The 22,646-nt window shown below is 31.2% G+C and overlaps 1 protein-coding gene across 1 annotated transcript in view; it reads left to right on the top strand.

Moving 5' to 3' along the window:
- Nucleotides 1-5,133: 5,133 nt before the first annotated feature.
- Nucleotides 5,134-22,646, top strand: part of LOC100161274 — a 32,745-nt gene continuing 15,232 nt past the window's right edge. The window contains exons 1-4 of the mRNA XM_001946686.5: nt 5,134-5,608; nt 18,780-18,810; nt 19,840-20,096; nt 20,957-21,093. Of these exons, the coding sequence (XP_001946721.2) occupies nt 5,555-5,608; nt 18,780-18,810; nt 19,840-20,096; nt 20,957-21,093 (479 nt within the window). The 5' untranslated portion in view covers nt 5,134-5,554. The remainder of the gene's footprint in view (nt 5,609-18,779; nt 18,811-19,839; nt 20,097-20,956; nt 21,094-22,646) is intronic.

Raw genomic sequence — 22,646 nt, 5'->3', positions numbered from 1 at the left:
TATTTTGAAAAGTTTTAACTTTTTTTTTTTGGAAATATTTAAATTTAATGAATTCTACTACAAATTATTAATATTTCTATAATGTTCACATTTTTTTTAATACTATAATAACATGTACTCGTACCTCTCAATTTTGGATTTTTAAATGGTAACACCTAAATTGACCTACACAAATAAGGGTTGAAATAATAAGGGGTATAAAAATTATTGTTAAAATGTTATAAAACTTTGATATTCCAAAAAGAAAAATGTTAATACTTTTTTAAATAACGAGTACCTTGCGCTAATGGACCACGTTATATTATTGTAGGACATAAGTAGGTGGTAGTTGACAATATTTCTTTCCAAAGTGGACATTTTCCGCAAATAATCAGTATGAAAAATGATATAGTCATTAAAATATTTCACTTACTGGAAGATATACCGGAAATTACCCACGAATTATATATAGATTAGTCGTGACGTGAAAAAACTGAAAACGTACCATTTTCGAGTAATATATTATATAATATAATATTATTTTGGGTCAATGGGTTTGTTGATTGTCCTATAATTAATTATTTCTTGTTTTTTAAAAAACATTCCAATACAACAATATTTTGAAGAGTTGAATTAATTATTATATTTTATGTAATAATACCTATCTGGTCAGTTTGGTCGACGTCTGTTATAAATTATTTCGATAAATCTATTTTATGGTAAAAACAATTTTTGGATGAGTATTTTCAGCAGGATATTCAATTTATAAACAAAACATTTTATAATATTTGTCTAACGAAATGAAGAAAAACGTCTCGAACATGGGATGAATTTCGGAATCACACCAACGTGTATCCTGAATACAATATACATGTTTGACCATGTCAAAGTTAAATACATTCAACCTGTAAAAGTGTAAACAACCTGTGTATTAAATAGTTCATTACCAACGTGTTAGATGTGTGTGCCACAAGATTCATTGATGTAAACCAAGTTGTAGAATGAATTAATCCAAATATGTGTGATATTATATAATAATAGATTGGATTATTTTTGCAAACAGAATGACGTGGCCACGATTTGTTATGCAAAAATACACTGCCGCCTGGTTTAAAAAAAAAAATATAGTTTTATTTGTAATCTAATTAAGTTGCAATTCTTTGCTATAGGTATACGATTTAATTTTACAATTATACATTTTAAATGTACAGGTTTTTTATTCAATATGAAAATGGGATAAACATTATCGAGGGCATTTTTTTACTCGAATAAATAGTAAAATGTACAGTAAATTAAATCGAGTGCGATTGGTGTAAAAACAGTTTTATCTGAAAGCTATAGCTATTAACTTGCTGGTCAATGACAGTATTTCCCAAAAAAAGGTTTATTTATTATTTATATACAATATATTATAAAAAATATATTAGTGATCCATTTACTGCATTAACCTAATTTCCTTTTTGTATTTAATTTTAATCTTTGAAAGTTATAAGGTAATTCAAAACTATTATTATTGTTTTATGTTTTAAGACAAAATATTAATATCGAACTACCCGCGCGTAATAAATAATAATATACAATATATTTATATAATTGGCAACACCCATAAGAAATAGATATAGTATAATCAACCACTGATTTTTAGTTGTATAGAATCTAGCTTAATTGAACTATACATCCCTTTTGATATGTCTAATCGGCGTTTTTGGACATAAAAATACATTTTTAATGATTTATTATATCACAAAACAGTGCATATCTAATAGCGGGATCGTTATAATTTATACTAGTATAGTGAGTACTGATAATCGATAATCTTATATTATAAAGTATAGTTAGACGAGACTTGCTCCTATTACTATAATACTGTATTACTTTCAAGGCATATAGATCTTCAATAAAAATGAATAAATTCGTAAAAAAACAAATTTTGTATTTCAACTTCTAGCTCGGGCAAATTGAAGTTTAAAAAGATTACCAATCTTTTTACAATTTACAAAAATACATATTCAAGTAGGTACTTATATAATTTATAAGTATTATAGTCATTGGTACGTGATTACCAATTGGTTTGGTAATGTTTGGTTTAATTGGGGCCAAGTTCATCTGAAAATTTAAGTGTTTCATATCAATCTATCTAAATTTTATAATTTGTGAAAATTGTTTGAGTATTAGGTATATTAATTAAATCAACTAAATTAAACAGTGAATTAACTGTTAAAGTGTTAATTGTTAAGTATTAGATTACATATATCTTATACATTATTAAGGACTATTAATCTTAGCAATGGAATACCTTAATAGGTACAATATAAAGTTGAAGAAGACTAAAACCACTTATTCAAATTCTAATTTAGAAGCAACAAATTATGAAACAAATATTATTTAACATTTAAAAAGTGCGGTTTTCATTTGTAAAATAAAGTTTCTAACACTTTAGGCCACATGGGTTTTGAATACCTACGTGTATAATAAGTTGTTATAGCAATAATTTTTCCATATCTATTATTTAGATTTTAGATTCTGAATAGAAAACTTCACTTAAAAGTGTCATCATTAGGTGGATACTTTTATCAAGTTTATTCATGTATTTAGTTTTTGTATTTTAGCTAATACTCTTATTGGACCTTTGAGGGACAGATTGTGTGCATTAAAATAAAGGGGGAGGGAAAGGAATTCTGAATAGAGTAAACAATGTATTGGTTTTATAATGATTTGTGTTTATTTTTTTTTGTCTTAGATATTGTTTTAGTGAATAGATAAATGCTTTGATCTTTTTATTTATGCAATACAAAACTTTTGTTTATGAGAAAAACATTGAAAATGTAATACAAAGTTATTACCACAGCCCACGATTAATAAATATTAAAATAAACAGTCGAATTTTATTAGGATTTTAATATTGATGAAATTTGTCAAAATCACTAATATATAATATAAATTATTTTTTAGTTAAAAATTATAGACATTTTTAATTAAAATACCTATGCTTTGGAAATTAAATACAAGTTGTTTTTATTATTTGTTGTAATTCAAAAAATATTAATTGTAGACATTTGAAACATTCCACAATTAGATACCTAATGTAATTAACAAATTTGAACTTTTTTTAAATCTTTAAGATTTTAATCTATTTATACCATGAACCTATCACTGTACTTATGTCTGTATAGATTTATAAGATATTAAGTAACTACAACTAGTAATATTATATAGTATAATATGCAATTTGTTTTTGGCAAAAATTAGTTCAACTTATCGTATACTATTAGAAAACTAAATAAATTATATAGCAATATAAATTCATTATAAAATATTTTTAGAAGTATAGGCTGTATTTTCGTACGTATGCAACGATTTATCACGGAATTTAAATTTAACACATCCATTACAGTGACCTACTCAATGAAAAGGTACACACGATACCTACTATACAGCAGATTGACTTCTCCCAGTTTTTTTATAATTATTATATTTAATATAATTTGACAGGTTACCAAGTATTTTTTATTTTTTTTTTAACGTAATCTACTTTTATAACCATGTGACAGTTCTGTTGAAACAACTATTTAAATAGCTTTATTTTAACGATTAGTATTCCTATTCATAAACCTTTCATAGATTTGTTTTTAAAATTTAAACCGAATTAGTTTTTTTATAAATTTTATATTTCTTGAAATCCTACGAATTAGTTACTTACTTGCTACCTAAATTTATGTTTTACGTTTTAGCTGCAGGGCAGTTATCATTTTTTTACCGATATCTTAATAATAACTTGCAGTGTATATCTAGCTCGTTACTAAAAATCAGCTGAGTCCCAGTAAATGAATACCACGCGGACTCCGGTACTTATATACTGCACAATTATTCCTTACATTTTACAATATCGCCCATAATATATAATACAGGCGTAATACGTTCAACAGACAATAATATTATAAGTTCATATATTAGATTGAAATATAAAGAATAAAGATATATACACTGGTTTAATTCTTATAGATGATATATATGGATAGGACATGTTGTCGTATTCAAGTGTCATCAAAGAGGACTGTAGCTGTACGATATTTATTATGTACACTTAATATTGCGCTTAATGTCCAATCAATAAATTTCTCAGTTACGATTAGGATTGAAAAGACAATTCACAATTATTAATTTTTGAAGAGTAAGCACTATATAATTGTAGTGAATAATAATAATACAATATAATAACTTCAATACACTGTACTACAAATTATTTGTTACAAATTACAATGAATATCAATAAAAAAATACGTCATTCAAAAACATTTTCAAAAATACCTCGTCATTGAGTAGGTCACTTTTATTAATATGGATGTGTTAAATTTGAACTAAATGATAAATCATTGTATACGATAAAATAACGATTCCAACCTGAGACGGTCCATGACAACCATGATTACCAAACAATTTTTTTACTAATAATATCACAATTTAAAAAATGTTCGTAATTTTTTTTCCTGTATGTATTAGAAATTTGAATCCCAAAGTAAAAACTAAATTCAATACCAGAAACCACAGAAACATTTCTCAAAGTTGATAGTCGGGGGATTTACAGGGAGACATATATTATAATATTACCTACAGCAGTGGATTTATAACATTTTTTTCATTGCCATAAATCAGTGACTACCACAACTGAGTATAACCATAATGGTGACTTCAAGACTGTTCGTTCCACAGATATCTGTATATAATAACTAGATATCAGACTCATCCAACAGTACCTACAACCACAATATATATAATATATGTATGACATACATCAACAGGTATTTGTAATACACATAATATTATTATCTGTGGTTCGATCACCGTACAAATTAGACATCTATAGGGATGATGTCCTATCCTTGCATAAATTATTAGCCATAATATTATTGTTTAACAACGAGACTTCAACGACAACGACCGCTGTAACACTGTCAGCGGCGCACAAACAAGAAGATAGGCAATAGTAATAGTAATCGTTTTAGTTTTAGTAAATAGTTATAGTAATAATAGTAATATCGAGCAGGAACGCGCGTTGATTCGCTGGTCCGTGACGGTGGTGATAGTGCGACGGCGGCGGCGGCGGCAGCGACCACTCCACACCACGCGCGCGCGTTTCCGAGTCGCGACGAAACGCTCGCACAAGGCACCGTTGGTCGCGTCTTCCGCACGCCACAACGTCCGTCGCGCCCAAACCGCAAGCACCGCCGTTGTCGAGATTGTTCGTCTCCACCGTGTCGTCTCCGCGGACTTCGTGTTTGACCGTGTGATTAACACTATAATAATATACATCAGCTACCTGCATAATATTATTTTAATATCGAAAGGATAAATTTGAATCAAAAACCGCCCATTTTTGAACAGAACGAATTTCACGCGATCGGTCATACGATACTATACGAACACTGCATACGGTGCCTAACAAGCATTTCGCAGACACATTTGCGTTTTTAATCGTATATTGTACATCTGTCGTGGGATTTTTGTCGTTTTCTCGTCATCCCCGAAACAACCGCCGCTCGAGTATTTTTTCGCCACCACTGCCGCCCACCCGAAAATGGATGGCACCGCTTTTCGCGCCGTCGTCCTACTGTTGTTAGCGGTATTCAAGGTGAGTGAAAATTTTGGACATTTTTGTTTTTTAACATTTTATACCGATCGACCACGGAATGCATTGGGTAGTCTGTTGACGTTGTGCATTGAAGTGCGTATTGGAATATGTTGGATGTAGGTGCTTTGATATGCCTAATGATTGCGTGCCCGGTTACGATCGGTTACCTGCGATCGAGAAAATTCGTACATATTATTGTACAGGTACATCGACCAAAATGTATATATAATAATATACGAGCCGCTTTTGTGATTGTTGTTGTAGTTTTTTTGAGTGATGGATTTAGCAAAGATTGACCAGTTACGATTGATTACCGGCGAACGACCAAAATCATTTCTTTCAGTAATTCAAAAAAAATATCTCGTCTGTTCGTTTTTAGCCAATTATTGAATCTCATAAACGCACGTCCAATTTAATGAGAACAGTAATATTATTGTGCCCATTTCGAGTTTTGATGTTCTTAAAAGTTAAAAGTACCTAATGATAATATTATACCTACGTATATATCATATACCTACACGTCGATTAGACTAAACATCAGCTATCGGTCTTTTCTATTTTTATATAGAGTGAATAAGAGTAGATTATCAATTGATTTGAGTATCATCAATATTATTGCGTTCATAATTAATACATTTTAAAATATATAATATTAATATTCTCAACACAATTTATTTAACTTTATTTAAATTGTGGTTAAAGAATATGGACTAATCGTTTTGTTATTATTGTTTGGACGTTTCAATTACCTGCGTTCCCACAACTGATTTTTCAACTTCCATTGTAATAGAAAATTAAAATATTTAACACGAATCTGAAAATCTAGAACAATTTGTTCTACGCAATTAGAGAAATTAGTTCAAAATATATTCCAATGAATGTTGTTCGTTTTTAATAATTTCGGGATATTATTTAAACTAGTTCTTATAGTTTTTTTTTTTTTATTAAAACATTTGCAACTTAGGTAATTATGTAAAATAATATTTTATTTAATCACTTGGCTAAGAAAAGAAGAATTTTTGCCTTGTGTGTGTGAGAGCTTATCCGAATAACCTATATTATTAACTATTAATTATTATAATATCTATATATATTTGTATATAGTTGTTTATCATCATTGTGTCCCACACTCACCAAACAATATTCAGGTTTAATATATTTTTTTACAAGAATAAAATCACAATATTTGAAGCGTATAGAGCAAAATTGCAGTTATGATTGAAAAAATAGGTTATACGACTTGTGATTATTCTTGGGATTTATTTGTTTTTTCCGACAAGTTATAATATGATATCGTGACCAAAATACAAAACTATTACGTTTAATATTTATAATACATAGGAAAACACTGGAAATAATTAGTATTTAGTTGAAAGGTGTTATTGGTAACGATTCTGCATTGCTATCCACGTTATCGATTTGTGTAGAATAATATAATATTATTATAATGTGCACTTATACATGCATGCATATTATGTACGTTTTTAACGGTTCGTTAAAGTCTTTTCGATCGGTATCGGTGAGCGCTAAACGGTTCGTAAGACCCACTTGCCTGCAGTCTCTGTGTAGTGTGTATACATATTATTGTTGTTATATAATTATCATTATACATTATTATATGCAACCCAATACGATATAATATACTACAATAACAATATTCGTCGTGATGCGATCTGTTAAGACTATTATTGGACATTAAAACAATGGTGCATTTCTTTGGCCATACAATTAATTGAATTTTGAACGCATACATTATAATATGATACAGCAATATACAAACAACGATGTAACATATAACTCATGATGACCACTGTTATAATACATATTTATAACAATTGCCTATGTTGTATAATCATATACACAACATTATATATAAAGTGTAATGTTCGATAGCAACGATACGCGTGTATCGTTATAAGTGTATTCCCAATTAGGCAGGTTGCGGTAAACCAATTTCGAAGAGTACGGTAAATGAAAAATAATAATTATGAAAAACGAATGCTGAACTATGACCATTATGGTGTCTTAATCTAATACGTATAATGGCAACTATATTGAATGTGGTTTTACACAATGGGTGCGATTCTTATGACAAATTTGTGCGATACCCGCGTGAAATTTCTTATAAAAAAAATGATTAGGTAAACGTAAGGCAATAAGGCAACATCGTGACCGTGATTGTCAGTAAATTAAATAAATAAATAAGATATAATTAATACCTTTATAAAAACTAGGTCTAAAAAGTAAAAATAGACAGAGCAGTTAAAAATGTCATTATAGTGATGGAAGCTCTGAATAGTTGTGAGAGCAAGAATAGTTATAACTACCAAGATCAATGTCAGTATTATTTTTAACGAGCTAAACCTCAATAACTGGGTGACGTATTTTATTTATTAAAACGAAATGTTGAGCAAAATATATAAATTTTGTTTTATACCAAAACAATTAATTGTTCTAAAACAAGTACAAAAAAAACGTAATACCCTGCAATAAACATATTATAAAATAACAATTTGCGTATAATATCAAAACTTAATTTATACGAAAACGGTTTAATGTGTCTATTATAACATAGACGAAGATGAAGACCAACAATTATAATATTATGTACAATTTAATATTAATCTCGCTCGCTATATGTTAATAATACTCAAAAAATCCTATTATATTTCCGGGCAATAATAATTGTAGTGTGTATGGGATTTTTGTTTTGAAACGTTACACACATACTACTAAATTTGTATATATTATATTATAAATTATAATAGTAAATAAATGTATCACAAACAAAAAATACGGTTATTATCGATATAATACAGGTATTATAAAGTTAACTGGAGTTTTGAATACGTACATCGAAGCATTGTATATACATTATAATATAATGACCGTCAAAATCAATAATGCTCTGAATCAAAATTATGTTTTTTTTCTTTTACCGGAATGACTATATTATATTATTATTATTATACAGCTATAGGCGTCCTTAATACTTATATAAAATATATGATGTTTAAGTGTATAATACAGTAAGTTAAATATCGTTAAACCGAGTCGTCGGAAAAAAATCCAACCGCAGCTATAGGACTATATATTATTATAATATAATATTGTAATGTACGGCCGTGATGTAAACGAGTGTACATAAAATATTATTATTATAGATTTCTTATAAATCGCGTGTTATATCGGTCGATTGGCGCGAGTGCAACAGGTGCGAGAAGAGCAGATGAGACTTCCTACGGTACACACTACACAGATATAATACAGTTACGTAATTAGAGCGTAATCAACATAATATTATTTTGTGCGAGACGGCGCCGGAGCACAATAATAATATAATGTACCTATACATAGGTATTATTATTATTGCGTTATATTACCTATATTTTATATTATGTTTTACACGCGGTCGGTCTCGTATAATATTATTCATTAACACATTATAATATATAAAATATAATGAACTTATATATTGTGCGCGTTGCGTACAACGGCAAGTGGGCCGGATCTACGACTGGATTAATTAGCGTTGTTAAAGATAATTTCGACAACTCCGGTCCCGTAATATATTATAATACATATGCGGAGTAGTAGAACATAATAATAAATTAATATATTATATTATATTATGATATCACGATGTCTGTAGTAACAATATTGTAATTTTCAAAAAAAGCAAATAAAATTATTGTTCACGGGTGACCGGAACCGTTGGATAAGGATTAATTGCAGCTGCCGCGTGTCGTTCGAGAAAAACTGCAGTAATGTATGCGCGCGACGGTTGCACCGAGAGTTGTACATTATAATTCTTTATCAGCTCTATTATTACGAGTACAGTAGTACACACACACACACACACACACACACACACACACACACACACACACACACACACACACAATGCGTGTTTGATAATTTTTAGTATTCGCCAAAATAACAGTGGTTTGCGATTAATAATTAATAATATACAATGCAAAACTTGAGGCGTTATACATATTATTAAGCACAGCGACGTGTAACGTGTTATTTAACGTGCCTACAACTACCTAAGCATTTTTTTCGAAAAGCCAAAAGGGGGAGAGGAAGAAAGTATGTATTGTTTTCAAATAAATACAAAATAATGGTGTTAACAGTTGAATTTCGTTCTTGTTCGTTTTTTTTTATTCCATATATTCTTTTCTATATCTATTAATCCAATTCTCGTACCTATATGTTCGGACATAACTATCGTGGCTACCACAATTTAATACAAAATGAAGCCTGCAGTATTATATATGTATAAACATAGCGTGGTAAGTGCGAATCCAGGAAGAAAATTCCGGGAGCAAAAGTGCGATTTGAATAAAGACATAATAAGTGCACTCATTTTTAGCGTCAGGCAAAAAAATTCTAAAAAATTCTATTGTTCAATTCGTAAAATAAAAATTTCAAAAAATAATTTAAATATATATTTAATTTACTTATACAATATTATATTTGATTATTATTATTTGTAATACACTTACAATTTACAAATATTATTGTTCTATATAAAAAATGTTGATAAATATAGTCAATAGAAAAGCATAGTTTATTTCACAAAATTAAAATATTGTTTTTAAGTGATTTTTAAAGTAATAATATAATTATTATTTTATATACCTCCATACCTAGTGGATTTCTATTGTATTTTTATTACGGACTTTGTACTTTGACTTTGGTATTTTTTAAGTACATACCTAACATTCGCGTCGTGTTATATTATTAGTATATATTTTAGTATGTATCATCATTCATCATCATCATCACCAACAACACTATCAGTATTACACGAACAATATTTCACGTTTGCGGTACCTATACGTATCGGAGAATAGCAGTAATAGCACATACCTATTGCCGTTTTCTGAAGAACAGTTTAATAAACGCGCGTGTAATATAATACATAATAATAATATTATTGTATTGACATGGTTGCACGGCAATCTTCTCGTCAGACGTTTTCCGGTCGGATTAGCGATGCCGCGGGCGCGAGAGAATATTACACATTTCGATCACCCGGATTCGTGGGAACGATATCACGTCATAATAATATTGCATTACAATAAATATACGATATTATATATTTTATATTATAATATTATATTATATTATATTATACACACCGGTACTTTTTATACGCATATCGTTCGTATAGGTACTAATATAATACCTATATAAATCATGGCTATAATAATATTATGTACTATTATTATCGTTTTCCGCCCGTAATATCAGGACCGTTGACGTCTCGCCTTTAAGATTTAAAATAATATCAGTGTTTATTATTTAGGCTGCATTCACGATTTTCATGCCAAAACTAAAACTCTGGTCGATTCGAGTGATTTTTTTTGTTGTGGGTGCAACCGATTTTTTTTTAGAATAAACAACCAAATTTCAGGCTTGATTTTTATATAATACAATACAATATTGTCAAATTTCCCTTCCTTCTTTTTCTGAATTAGGAGTTGTAGCAGATAGTTTAGTCGACAAAGCTTAATTGATGTGGCTTAAATTCGTATTGTATGTAATTTATTAATGTCTAATGATTATAGGTAGTATAAAAACTTATAAACGTAGGTATTTGGTGTTATCATATTATAATAAAAATATTATTTTTTTTTATTTTGAATTAAAGCTTCGACAACTGAGGTCATTAGGCTGTTACTATGAGGGGAGGGTGTGGTTAGTTTGGGCAAACGTATGTGTGGCATGGTTTTGCCACTAAAAACCCGGGTGGTCACCTATCCGGCAACTAGTGACACTGACAGGTGCGTACACTCATAACACGTTTTGTGACTGCAGAATGTAAACACCGTGCCACAATAATATTATAAATAACTATTTTTATACATTTTATTTTAATTAAAAATGTTTACCTATGCTAATTATTTGTCAACGAATTAAACCCATCTTATTTGGTTATTTTCATATTATTTATCCATTATGTTCCGTAGACATTTGTTATTTGTCTGCTGACCATAGCAATTTGTTTTTTTTTTAATACAAGAGATAATATTGTGTTTGTATACTATAGGTAATAGGCATATGATGTCATCAAGATAATATAAACGATAAAGTAAATAAACTAAAAACCAGATAACAGATATTATTTTTTATTAGTTTATCATTATTTCCGAACGCTACAACTCTTATGCATTTTTAAATTTTTTTATGCATCTCGAATTTCACATGCAATTAGGATGATTTGATTTTAATCTTTATCTAATAACGCTGAAATTCTGATTAGCGATTTTTTTTACTACCAATACGACACATTATTATCATAATAATATGTATACGGTAAACGCGTCATCGATCGATGTTAGATAAAAAAAATATGTACACATTATAGTCAACGCGATTGCTGACCCGTTTCGCGCGCATATACGTTCATCGGTTATACAGCTATTGTAACATTGGTCGTGTAATGTGTCATAGACAATATATATAAATATTATATAGGACTTTTTGTATCGTTTTCCGAAACGCAGAGAAACCAGAAAATTGTTGTCGTCTATATTCACTTGGTATGTTTATACGGTCCACATACTGCGTTGGCATACGTAAACGATGCACATGTAGGTATATGTCATGTACATATATATTATGACATTTCGTACGCGGTTATGCGTGCAATCGTTTTCCAGTAAAATGCAGAAGACACCGCTCGATTGCAAAAAAATTAAAATTAAACGGACGATCGATAAATTATAAATATATTATCGGGGCCCGTGTGATATAATCGTTGAATATTATTACAATTATTGCAGTATGGGTTGATTCCGCCAGATTTGAATTAAATATAATATATTATAGAACATTAGAAACGATACATATTACACGTATGCTGAGACCGATAGGTTCACTCGCGAAACAACCATGAAATGAATTGTACCGCATAACAAATCATGGAACACAAATGCACAACCTCATTGTATCTCAAGAATTATGCCACTGCAGTTTATCGCAGTTACTTGCTGTGTAAATTATGTAAATAATATAATGTAGGTTAACGGTTATCTCCACATATAGTTGATGTTGAATTGCATTTTTTACAAATCCCGAAAATCCCGAAAATCAGAAAAATCATTATTGTATTCACATGTTTATAGTTTATACGCAACTATAATGCATTCCTGGTAATTTTTTTCTAATCTACTAATGTTTATATACATTGTGAATAATATTTCTTTAATTAGGTAGATACAACAAAATAACTAAACGATATTTTTCGTTTAAAAATATCTCATATTTAGCAAAAAATCAAATTTAAAATGTCTAAAAATCTGTCTAAAAAACTGTCTGTCTATGTATTTTTGACATTTTTAAGTCGCTGCATGTGGCTTAAATATAAAAAGTTATTACTTAATTCAATAGTACTCCACACTATATTATTTTTTCATGTTAAGGAATTAAAATGGCAACGTAAGGGGTTATACTGGGTAAACTCTGATATATTCTAAGATATGAACTGTACCTACCCTTATGCTGCCATTTTATTTTTGTTTGATAACAATAAAGGCTATGTGCAATATCCTTGTATATTTAAGCCATGGATTGTTGTAAGAATAAATTGTGGGTAGCTTTGTGTTGAATTTTCAAGCCTTGATTACTAAAATTTAAAATGTTATGCAATATTTTCCACTAAAAAAATTACAAATTTTCGTGATTTTCACGAATTTTAAAACCTGTCAACTATATATTATTAACAACTAGCATACTATTTTAGAGTATGTATATTATTGGTATTTTGGTTGCTTAACTATAATAGTATATATTATTTATATGCTGCGACGACACCGTCGTCGTCGACACGCGGGATTATCGTCCCAATTTCATTCAAGTTACCAATAACAAATGCGAAGAAACCGATAATAATAATAATAATAATAATAATATAGTGTATGGCGACGGTTATCATAAAATATAACAATCAAAATAATTTGATATTGAATTTCAGCAATGACGCTTCGCGGTCGGTTGGACCGCGATATTGGTATAATAATAATAGGTACCTATGTGTCGCGAAAGTAGTGCGATCGAGAGGTTTTTGGATTTCGCCTGTCCGCGTGGGGACCCTATTGCCGATCGTTGTACTTCGTACTATATCATAAAACATTTATCAGTTTGGTTTGTCCCTGAACGGGACGATATAATATTATGTATTATGCCTTATAACTGTTATAGAATATGTACAGACGCACAAATACTTAGGCGGTTAGATTTATTATGATATATACAGATTACAGATTGATCCACTTTATCGGATACGCTCAATGCTCATTTTCTATGTCAATTTCTGGGACAAACTTTATCCATAATTTCACATCGTTATAAGCGAGATATTTTTATGAAGTAAGAATCCATTTTACATAATTATCAATCAAACGTTGAATCAATATTTATAAGGTTTAAGTTCCGTTGAGAGGACCGATGGTGAAGACATTATACAAGATATTATCTATTCCTCTCATCTAAACTTAAACTGTTTATTAATTAACTATTATACCTATTGAAAATGTGAATTTGGTGTTACAGTAACGTTGATTTAATTAAATTATTCACATCAAGTTCAATTAAATACTATTATAGTATAATATATTATATCGTCGTATCAAGTAAGCCCTATATCAAGACAGTGTATAGACTTGTACAGTTATACTGCGGAGTCGCTCGTCGCGAAATACGTTCAAAATTGTTATAATTATATTATTCATTCCGCATACAACGGTTTAACTAGTTTTATACAACTACTAATGAAACAAATCATAAAATATTTTATTAACTATTTGAAAATAAATAGTATACATCTAGCTGGTTGCAAATGTCAGAATATCATAAAATCATAAAATCTTAATGTTTACGTGACATCGTTCGGATTTAGTAATTTATTTTTTTCGATGATCGTTTTATAAGCTGAATAAAATTATATATTATTATGAATATTATGTATACGTCGATCCCACGTAACGTCGATAAAAATATTATGCTCGTCGAATTTCAGTGGGTATTATAATCCTCCGATATGGAGTAAAAACGACAAACTGATTTCCAAACGTGCGACGTCACGTACGACGTTTCTATATTTTATTTGAGTCGCATACTCACATGGTCTCGTATTTATAAAATTGCAATCTCGGTAATTAAACTGGAATCAAAAATGTGAAGTTTACTTTGACGAAAGAAGAAAGTAAAGTATAACATTGGGTTTGTTATTTTGTTGTTGTTGTTGTTGATGAAGACGATCGGCGTAAATCGAAAAAAAAATATACGTTCGGACCGTTTAAACGCGTTTCCGAGACCATGTACCTACATATAATAATATAATTGTTAATGATGAAACATAATAATATAAATGTTTATGTTGTTTAGAATATACTAAGGGACACGTGACCTAGTGATTGAAAAATAAAAACGTTTCGTGTTAAAATGTTGATCATATATATTATATTATATGTACGATCAAATCGACAGTTAAATGTTTTTTTTTCACTTTAGTACGTGCTTGCAACACTTCGTAAGTACAACAATCAATGATGAACAACAATAAAACATAGACGTGATGGTTTCATTCTTTTCCTTTTCTCTAGAAAAAAAGAGACAAAAATAAACACTATAATGTTATTATGTTGTTGGTATAGGAGTACAAATTCGCATTCACGCGGCACATCAAATAATAATATAATATAGTGTGCGTTAATTATTATTTTCGAATGAAATGGTCGATTATCACCTTATAATTTATAATACGTATTACTACCTAGGTATATAATAAGTTAAATATTGTAAGGATAATATACGTATAATACGTTTTGTCGACGATGTACCTAAATAATAAAGTTGGCGAATGCGTACGTGACAGTGATAGTTTATAACTCTAGTACACATTGCTATATAATAGAATAAAAAATATAGCGTAGACCAGACAAATATCTACAAAAATCGAAAATAATCTTTCAATAAAAAATTACTTATAATATAAAGATCATGGGTTATTATAGGTATATGTACCGGATAACATACAATGTCTGAATATCAGCCATTATGAATTATCCGCGGGTGCAAAAACGTTTTTCTGTTTTTATATTATTATGTCATCTCGTAGCTGATGAACTTGTTTATACTTATATGGAGGTAGTTTTTTCTTTCTTTTTCTTGTGGCAAGATTTTCTATCGTAAGATTATTTTCGATATTCGTACCGATTCGTTTGATTTACTATATATTATATTATATTTCTATGCTACAGTTGCAGTGCGTTAGGTATACGAGAGTTGTTAACCATCATAATATATTATCGCATAATTACGTCCGTTATCCAACTAAGTACCTACGAATCACATACTCCGGCGATACGATCCGCACAAAAAGGTAACGTGTGACAAAAAACGAGAAACCAATTGCCGCGCACCCACTGTATAATATACGCATCATCCAGTTATATTATTGTAGTTGCAGGACGCAGTATATAATATTAAGTACCTACGATAATGTATTGTATAGGCACATTGAGGCACCACCATTGGACATGTCGAATGGTGTACCATATACGCGGTATGTTATTATTATTATGGTTGTCTGCGTCGCGCCCTGAATACGTCTCGCGTATAAGAACCGTATTTTTGATCCAGCGGACCAAAGAATTTTTGGTCGACCGAATACGCCGCCGCGCCGCCCTACTGGTCGGAAATTATCCGTCGTGTACGCGTCTCGTCGGGTGTAACGCGCGTATAATATTCTCGAGCAGTCGTTACTCGGCGGTTTACTGAAAACGTAAAAAAAAAAGCCAAAACCAGAACGTCGCGAGACCCATCAAGGAGCACAAAAATCGAAAAAACGTCATAAATACCGGACGTAAACGAACGGGAAAAGACGTGGATTGCGTATAGAAACAATCATGACGTTATATATATATATAGTTTGAGTATAATTTTATAATATATTGCTTATATTATACTCTCACGAAACGCGCGTATTGCCCACCGTCGTAGGTATATATGTGCATATAATATTATTGTTGTAACAATGACGTACGGTCGCGGCGATCCTACACTCTAGGTATTTACACTATATGCATAGGGATGATCGAGCTGTTTTTCGCGGGAACAGTTATGTGTGTCAGCGTGTGTACGAACAATAATATAATATAATATAGAACACGAAGGAAAACAGGAAAACGGAAAAATATCGCCAATCACGATTCGGGCGCGCGGGAAAAATCAATGGGCATAATATAATATTATTACCATCGTTTTACCTCCACAATATTATATTATATACATACAGCACGTCGCGAGTCTCTGTAGAGACTGTTCGACTGCAATGTCATATCGTATATATATAACGATCGTTATCGTTATCATACTTGTATATGATATAAGTATATATATAATACATATTAAATACGGTGCCCGGAAAAACTGTATATGAGTCTTCGGAATTCCAGCGATAGAGTCCGTTCGTCATGCAGCTATACCTCGTTCGGCTTTTTTTCCTCCATAAAAAAAAATAATATTATTATCATTATAATATTATATTATATGTATATGGCGTGTACCTACGCCTGTCGGATAACGCGTCCCGTTACGTTATATATACTCTATCACCGCCGCGTATAAATATTTAATGGTTACCTATAGGCTATAATATTAAATTCCGTCTCCGAGTGCATTTTGCGTAGGCTGTAGACACACACACACACACACACACACACACACACACACACACACACAACATACGGTTGGGTTCCTTTCGTGTGCGATACGTATCGCCACCCGACGATGTTTTCCGCCGCGACTGATCGACATAGAGATACGCGTATAAAATATAATATTATTGTCGTTATTATTACGTGGTAAGTATACCGGTATAAAGGACGGAAGAGTTACCTTTTGATTTCGTCTCGTTACGCCGCGACCACCGCTCGCGTCGGCAAGCAGGACACGATTTTTTTTTTTAATTTTCGTTGTTTTTTTCTCTCGTAATAACAATTTTTATTATGAGACGACGTTTTCCATGGGAAATGTTTTGTGACATTTTCTATCATCCGCTCCGCGGTACGAACGTGTCCCAAATCGCAGATTTTCGTATATAAGCCACTGCCGAATCCGTGCAGTACGCAGCGATTAGCAATCAAAACGCGTTCTCCGCACCAAATGAAATAATAATAATAATAACAATAATATACATAAACGTATCAGATAAATACACAGAATTGTATAATATAATTATGTTGTGTCCAACGAAACTCGGTCAAATGTTTTACATGCCATAATATTATACACTACATAGCCCGGAAGGAGGTTCGCGTACGTTTCAATTATTGTCGAGTGTGGTTCTGATTGTTTTGCAGCAGGCATCACGCGTATAGTATACTTATATCTATTTATTAAAATGAAATGTTTATTCAATTAAATCTACACCTGCAATTGTTTTTGCCTCCGAAAAGTATACTTTCTTTGTATTTAAAATGAGACGAACCGCGTAACAAAAACCTAGATCGATTTAACGTCTTGTTATATTATTCAAAATAAATATCGGTTTTTTTCATTTAATGGACGTTTTATTTATTAAAGACGTGTATACATCGTTTAAATCTCTATAGATTGAAAAAAAAAATAAATCTTTCGTCTTTCGCCTTGCTGACCAAAGATAACCGACTACTATAATAGCTATAATTTTTATGCCATCATCGAAGTATTATAATTTATAATAAACAAATTGGTACTCTCGATTTTTGGTTTTTCATGGTATTTCGATGGCGTAGGAATACAACTGAAGAGGAAATTTCATCGGAGAAATGATCACGTTAATCAATCAGGTGTGATGCCTGAAGTCAACGACATTACGGTCAAGTTAATCGGTGTGATATGATTATATAGGTATATAGATTATAGATACTATTGTGTGTATACCTATATAATAGGTATGTGTCCGCAGTAAAAGTGGACCAATCATCCATTATGGACGATTTGTTTTTCGATTCGTGCTTAATACATTACGATAATTTTAAAAATGTGAAAACAACTAACGAGTTTTCCAATAATTACAATTTTCGTTGACTTTCTATATATTGATTTAGGTATTAAGAACTATTGGTAATTCGATTTATATCAAAGTATTTAAATATTTTTTTTATTTATTTTTCAGACACACGAGGTTTCTACTCAAGATTACGATGGTAAGTGTATATTATAAATAACAATCATGCACGTTTCGTTCGTTTATTCGTACTGACGAATGACGACGTTATATTTTGTTCCATCCTCCACTAAACCGGCATTAGAATTTCCCCGCATTTCCTATAAAAGATCTAGTTTTGCCCACCATCCGAAAATATATTATGATGTAGTGGAATTGAAAATGTTTTCGCGTTGTATTTCGATTTTTGATCCATTCGCGGAAATGTCCTAATTTCGTTTTCATATAATATAATATTATTTTATTATATGACATGTATTTATTTTTTTACGACGACGTGTTCAGCGTATATATAATAAAATTGTCGTCATCGGCGCCACGAAAACGTTTCACGCTAAATGCACTTTTAATCCAAACCATAATATTCGGACCAGGCTAGTGCGAAAAACGCTGAGGCGTCTGCGTCGGTCTAGATTTAACGGCACCTAATTATTGGTGGCAGTCGTATTATAGTATTCGTCTCGATATAGATCTTCCTCCACCGACGACGGTAGTGTGCGTGTTTGTGAGTGTGTAATGTGTATTGTTTGCGCGTATCTGTTTCAACGTCACAACACGCGAATAATAATAATGATAATGTCTTCATCGTACGACGAAAGTAAGAAAAATAAAATAATAATTGGATGTCGGTCGAGCGATGTGATAAATCGTCGACGCACGATCGTTATAGTAATATTATATTGAGTGTTCATTAAACGTTCCGTAAACACGCGTCACCACATATTACATTGGGATAGGTAAACGTAAACCAACGTCCATAAGTATAACAGACAATAAAAATATTTACCTGCGACGATTAAAACGTGTAATCAATCTCATAGCAATATTTTACAGAACAAAGTCGTTTTCCGTTAAAAAAAAACCCAATTTTCCTCGAAAAAAATCATCATCTCGTTGTTCATAAAATCATTGATTATAGATACTAGTATTTATAATCAATGATAAATTAGTATAATATTATTTATGCGTGTGCATGACATTTTATTTATATTTTGTCGTGCTTTTATAGTGTCTGAAATACAGTGTTCGTTTTCGACGGACTCGCTGAGGGTGGGCAAAGCACTTTTGGGAGTCAAAGACGTGATATCCGCCCGGCTAAAGAAGCCCGACGGGTTCAAGGGGCACCCGCTGTTCGCTGACGACCGATCCGTCGACCCGTTGATCGATCCTGTCTGCCAGATACGACCCGACTTGTCGGACGTGTCTCTGCTGACGTACAACCTGTTGGTCACCGACTTCACGCGGTGCGGCGTGCTCAGGCGAAACGTAAGTTTCAAATTTTTATACATCGTTATGATATATTATATTATACATTTTATGCTTATTAATATTATTGTTATACCGTCCGCCGTCATCGAGGACATGCAATAGTTAGACCGCTGTGTTTTCCGAGAAAAAAAGGGAAAATACAGTAGCTAATGCCTTATATATTATGATTTGTCGAGCGAGATCATTGAAATGGGCGGAGATTGCATAAAATAATTTTAATATTTTATGATCTTTACCGGTTTAGTGACTCAAAATCTGGAAGACCCCGTGCGTGAACTTTAACGGACAGTTATAAATTATAATTGTATTAATGTTATAGAAGCTGAGGAAACTTTTAGACATTACACTTACCTACATCGTTTTTATGTGTTAAAAAGTAAAAAGGACGGAAAAAGACTCCAAAAAGACTTTTTTAACATTATCGATTTAAGTTTTTTTTAAATTTTATAATTATAATATATTATATTTTTAATTCTCATTTATAAAGCCGGTTATTTTCTGGAGTACAAAATTTTGTATAAAATCGGAGTTATAAATTATGATTATGTTAAGTTTTATTTATGAGTGGAGTGAGTTACCTCAGGGGTCAGGGGTAGGTATTCCATAATATGTTAACCCACTATAATCATAGGTGCTCACCCGCTTATCTTAACTTAAAAGTTAAAATACTTATCTCTAATAAAGCCCCATATAGTAGGCCTCTACTATATTATTATACAATTATATACGTGAATGGATAAATTAATTTATGTCACGCGGGTCTCGAACTCGATAGTTTTTTTTTTTGAGAACTATATCTAACCTATATTATACCTACGTCGTATTAATATTTCCTTCGCCGTACCCGTGTTTTTCAGGGTTTCGTGCACGTCCGAGTGTGGTTTCCGCAGTTCCCCGGCGTCGTCATGATGTCCGATCAAGAGCTGATCATAATGTGCAAACCACCAGAACCAACAGTGATCGAGAACAAAGCCGCCGGTTTCGCCGGAAGTTTGTAAGTCCGCACAATGTTTTGTACATAATAATATAACATTATAATTACAATTTTCAGGGTAAGTCGGATATAATATAGCTGCAGGTGTAGGTAGGTCTTGTCCGTCGCGCGTGCTGGATGCGACCGCTTCGCTGCCATGCGGTTATTCGTAGAGAATGGCAGCGGCATCGTAATTGTGAGACGACGTGGTTTGGCGAATTTTTTTTTTTAAAAAAATACCACTCACGTGTTAACCCATCACATATTTTTATGAAATTATAATATATTATTATATATTCTCACGAGGTGTGTTTGACGACTTTATCTAATTGCTCAAATGTTGAAAAAAATAAAAAAAAATACGAGAATTTCGTTATAGTATACGGTTTAAATAGGCGTGTAAAACACACGCGAGTGTATCGCATGGGGGAAAAAACGTTAGCCGAAAACCTTATAGTGAAACACACTGTCGTAGAATATCGGACGAGCGTACCGGAGAGAAATTAAATAGATTCTGTGAAAAACGCCGTGTACAGGTATGCCATTTTAGTGCGTATACCGACCCATATATGATAATAATATTATGTATACCAATACAATCACATTTGATCTATATTATTATAATATTATTCAATATCAGATTTAGATCAAATTCGGAGCCTTAGTTTTATTTTTGGGCAAAGAATGAATTTTACAAAAAAATTGGTGTAAATGCATACACTGAACCCCCTCAAACGACGCGTTTGGTGTGCCCACAAACGCCGAATAGAATCTATTCAATAGGCGATATAAACACACACATGTTAATGTTTTGCATAAGACATGCCACCAACGACATCGTTAATAATTCATTTCCGGTTTCTTGTTTTTATCGAACCAAAATCTGCAGTAGATAGGTACTCTATAGCAGTGGCGTATTTACGGGGGGGGATAGATTCCCCCCTTGACCTTTTTTTTTTTGTAAAATTAAGTTTACTTATTTTCTGTATTTCTCAATATGATACTACTTTTAAGTTTTAAGTAGGTACCTATATCTGTTTTCTAAATGTTCTAGCCGTGGTAATTTTTCCGCTTTGATATAGGTACCTACTATACACCACTAGTCGTTCGTGGCATAAATATCCGAAAATAAAAACATATATCTTTATGGTGGTATGGTATACTATATTTTTGAATTCTCTGCGAATTATTTTTCATGCATGAGTGTTTATAATAATCCCGATAAATATTCGGTAAATAAAACAAAATTACCATGAAGACTATAGATTTACCATAGGGTATGGGTTTATTTTTAGTGACTGAAAACATTGTATTCACCTCTGGGTTACATGCTTTAGATGTTTGTGATAAAGAGGTTTATCCAAATATTCATGAACTTTTGAAAATATTTTGTACTTTGCCTGTATCAACTGCTATATAACTGAACGATGTTTTTCAAGTTTTTATTAAGTAATAAGTAATACTTAATAAATAGTATGACTAAAGTAAATATTTTATCAATTTTCCTATCTAATATTGAATAATAACTATAAATTAAATAGTAATTATTATATACTTTGTTTATTATAACCTAC

The sequence above is a fragment of the Acyrthosiphon pisum genome, chromosome A2 (assembly GCF_005508785.2).
Source record: "Acyrthosiphon pisum isolate AL4f chromosome A2, pea_aphid_22Mar2018_4r6ur, whole genome shotgun sequence".
Lineage (NCBI taxonomy): Eukaryota > Metazoa > Arthropoda > Insecta > Hemiptera > Aphididae > Acyrthosiphon > Acyrthosiphon pisum.
The sequence above is the reverse complement of the archived record's forward strand: the minus strand, read 5'-3'. Positions and strand labels throughout refer to the sequence as shown.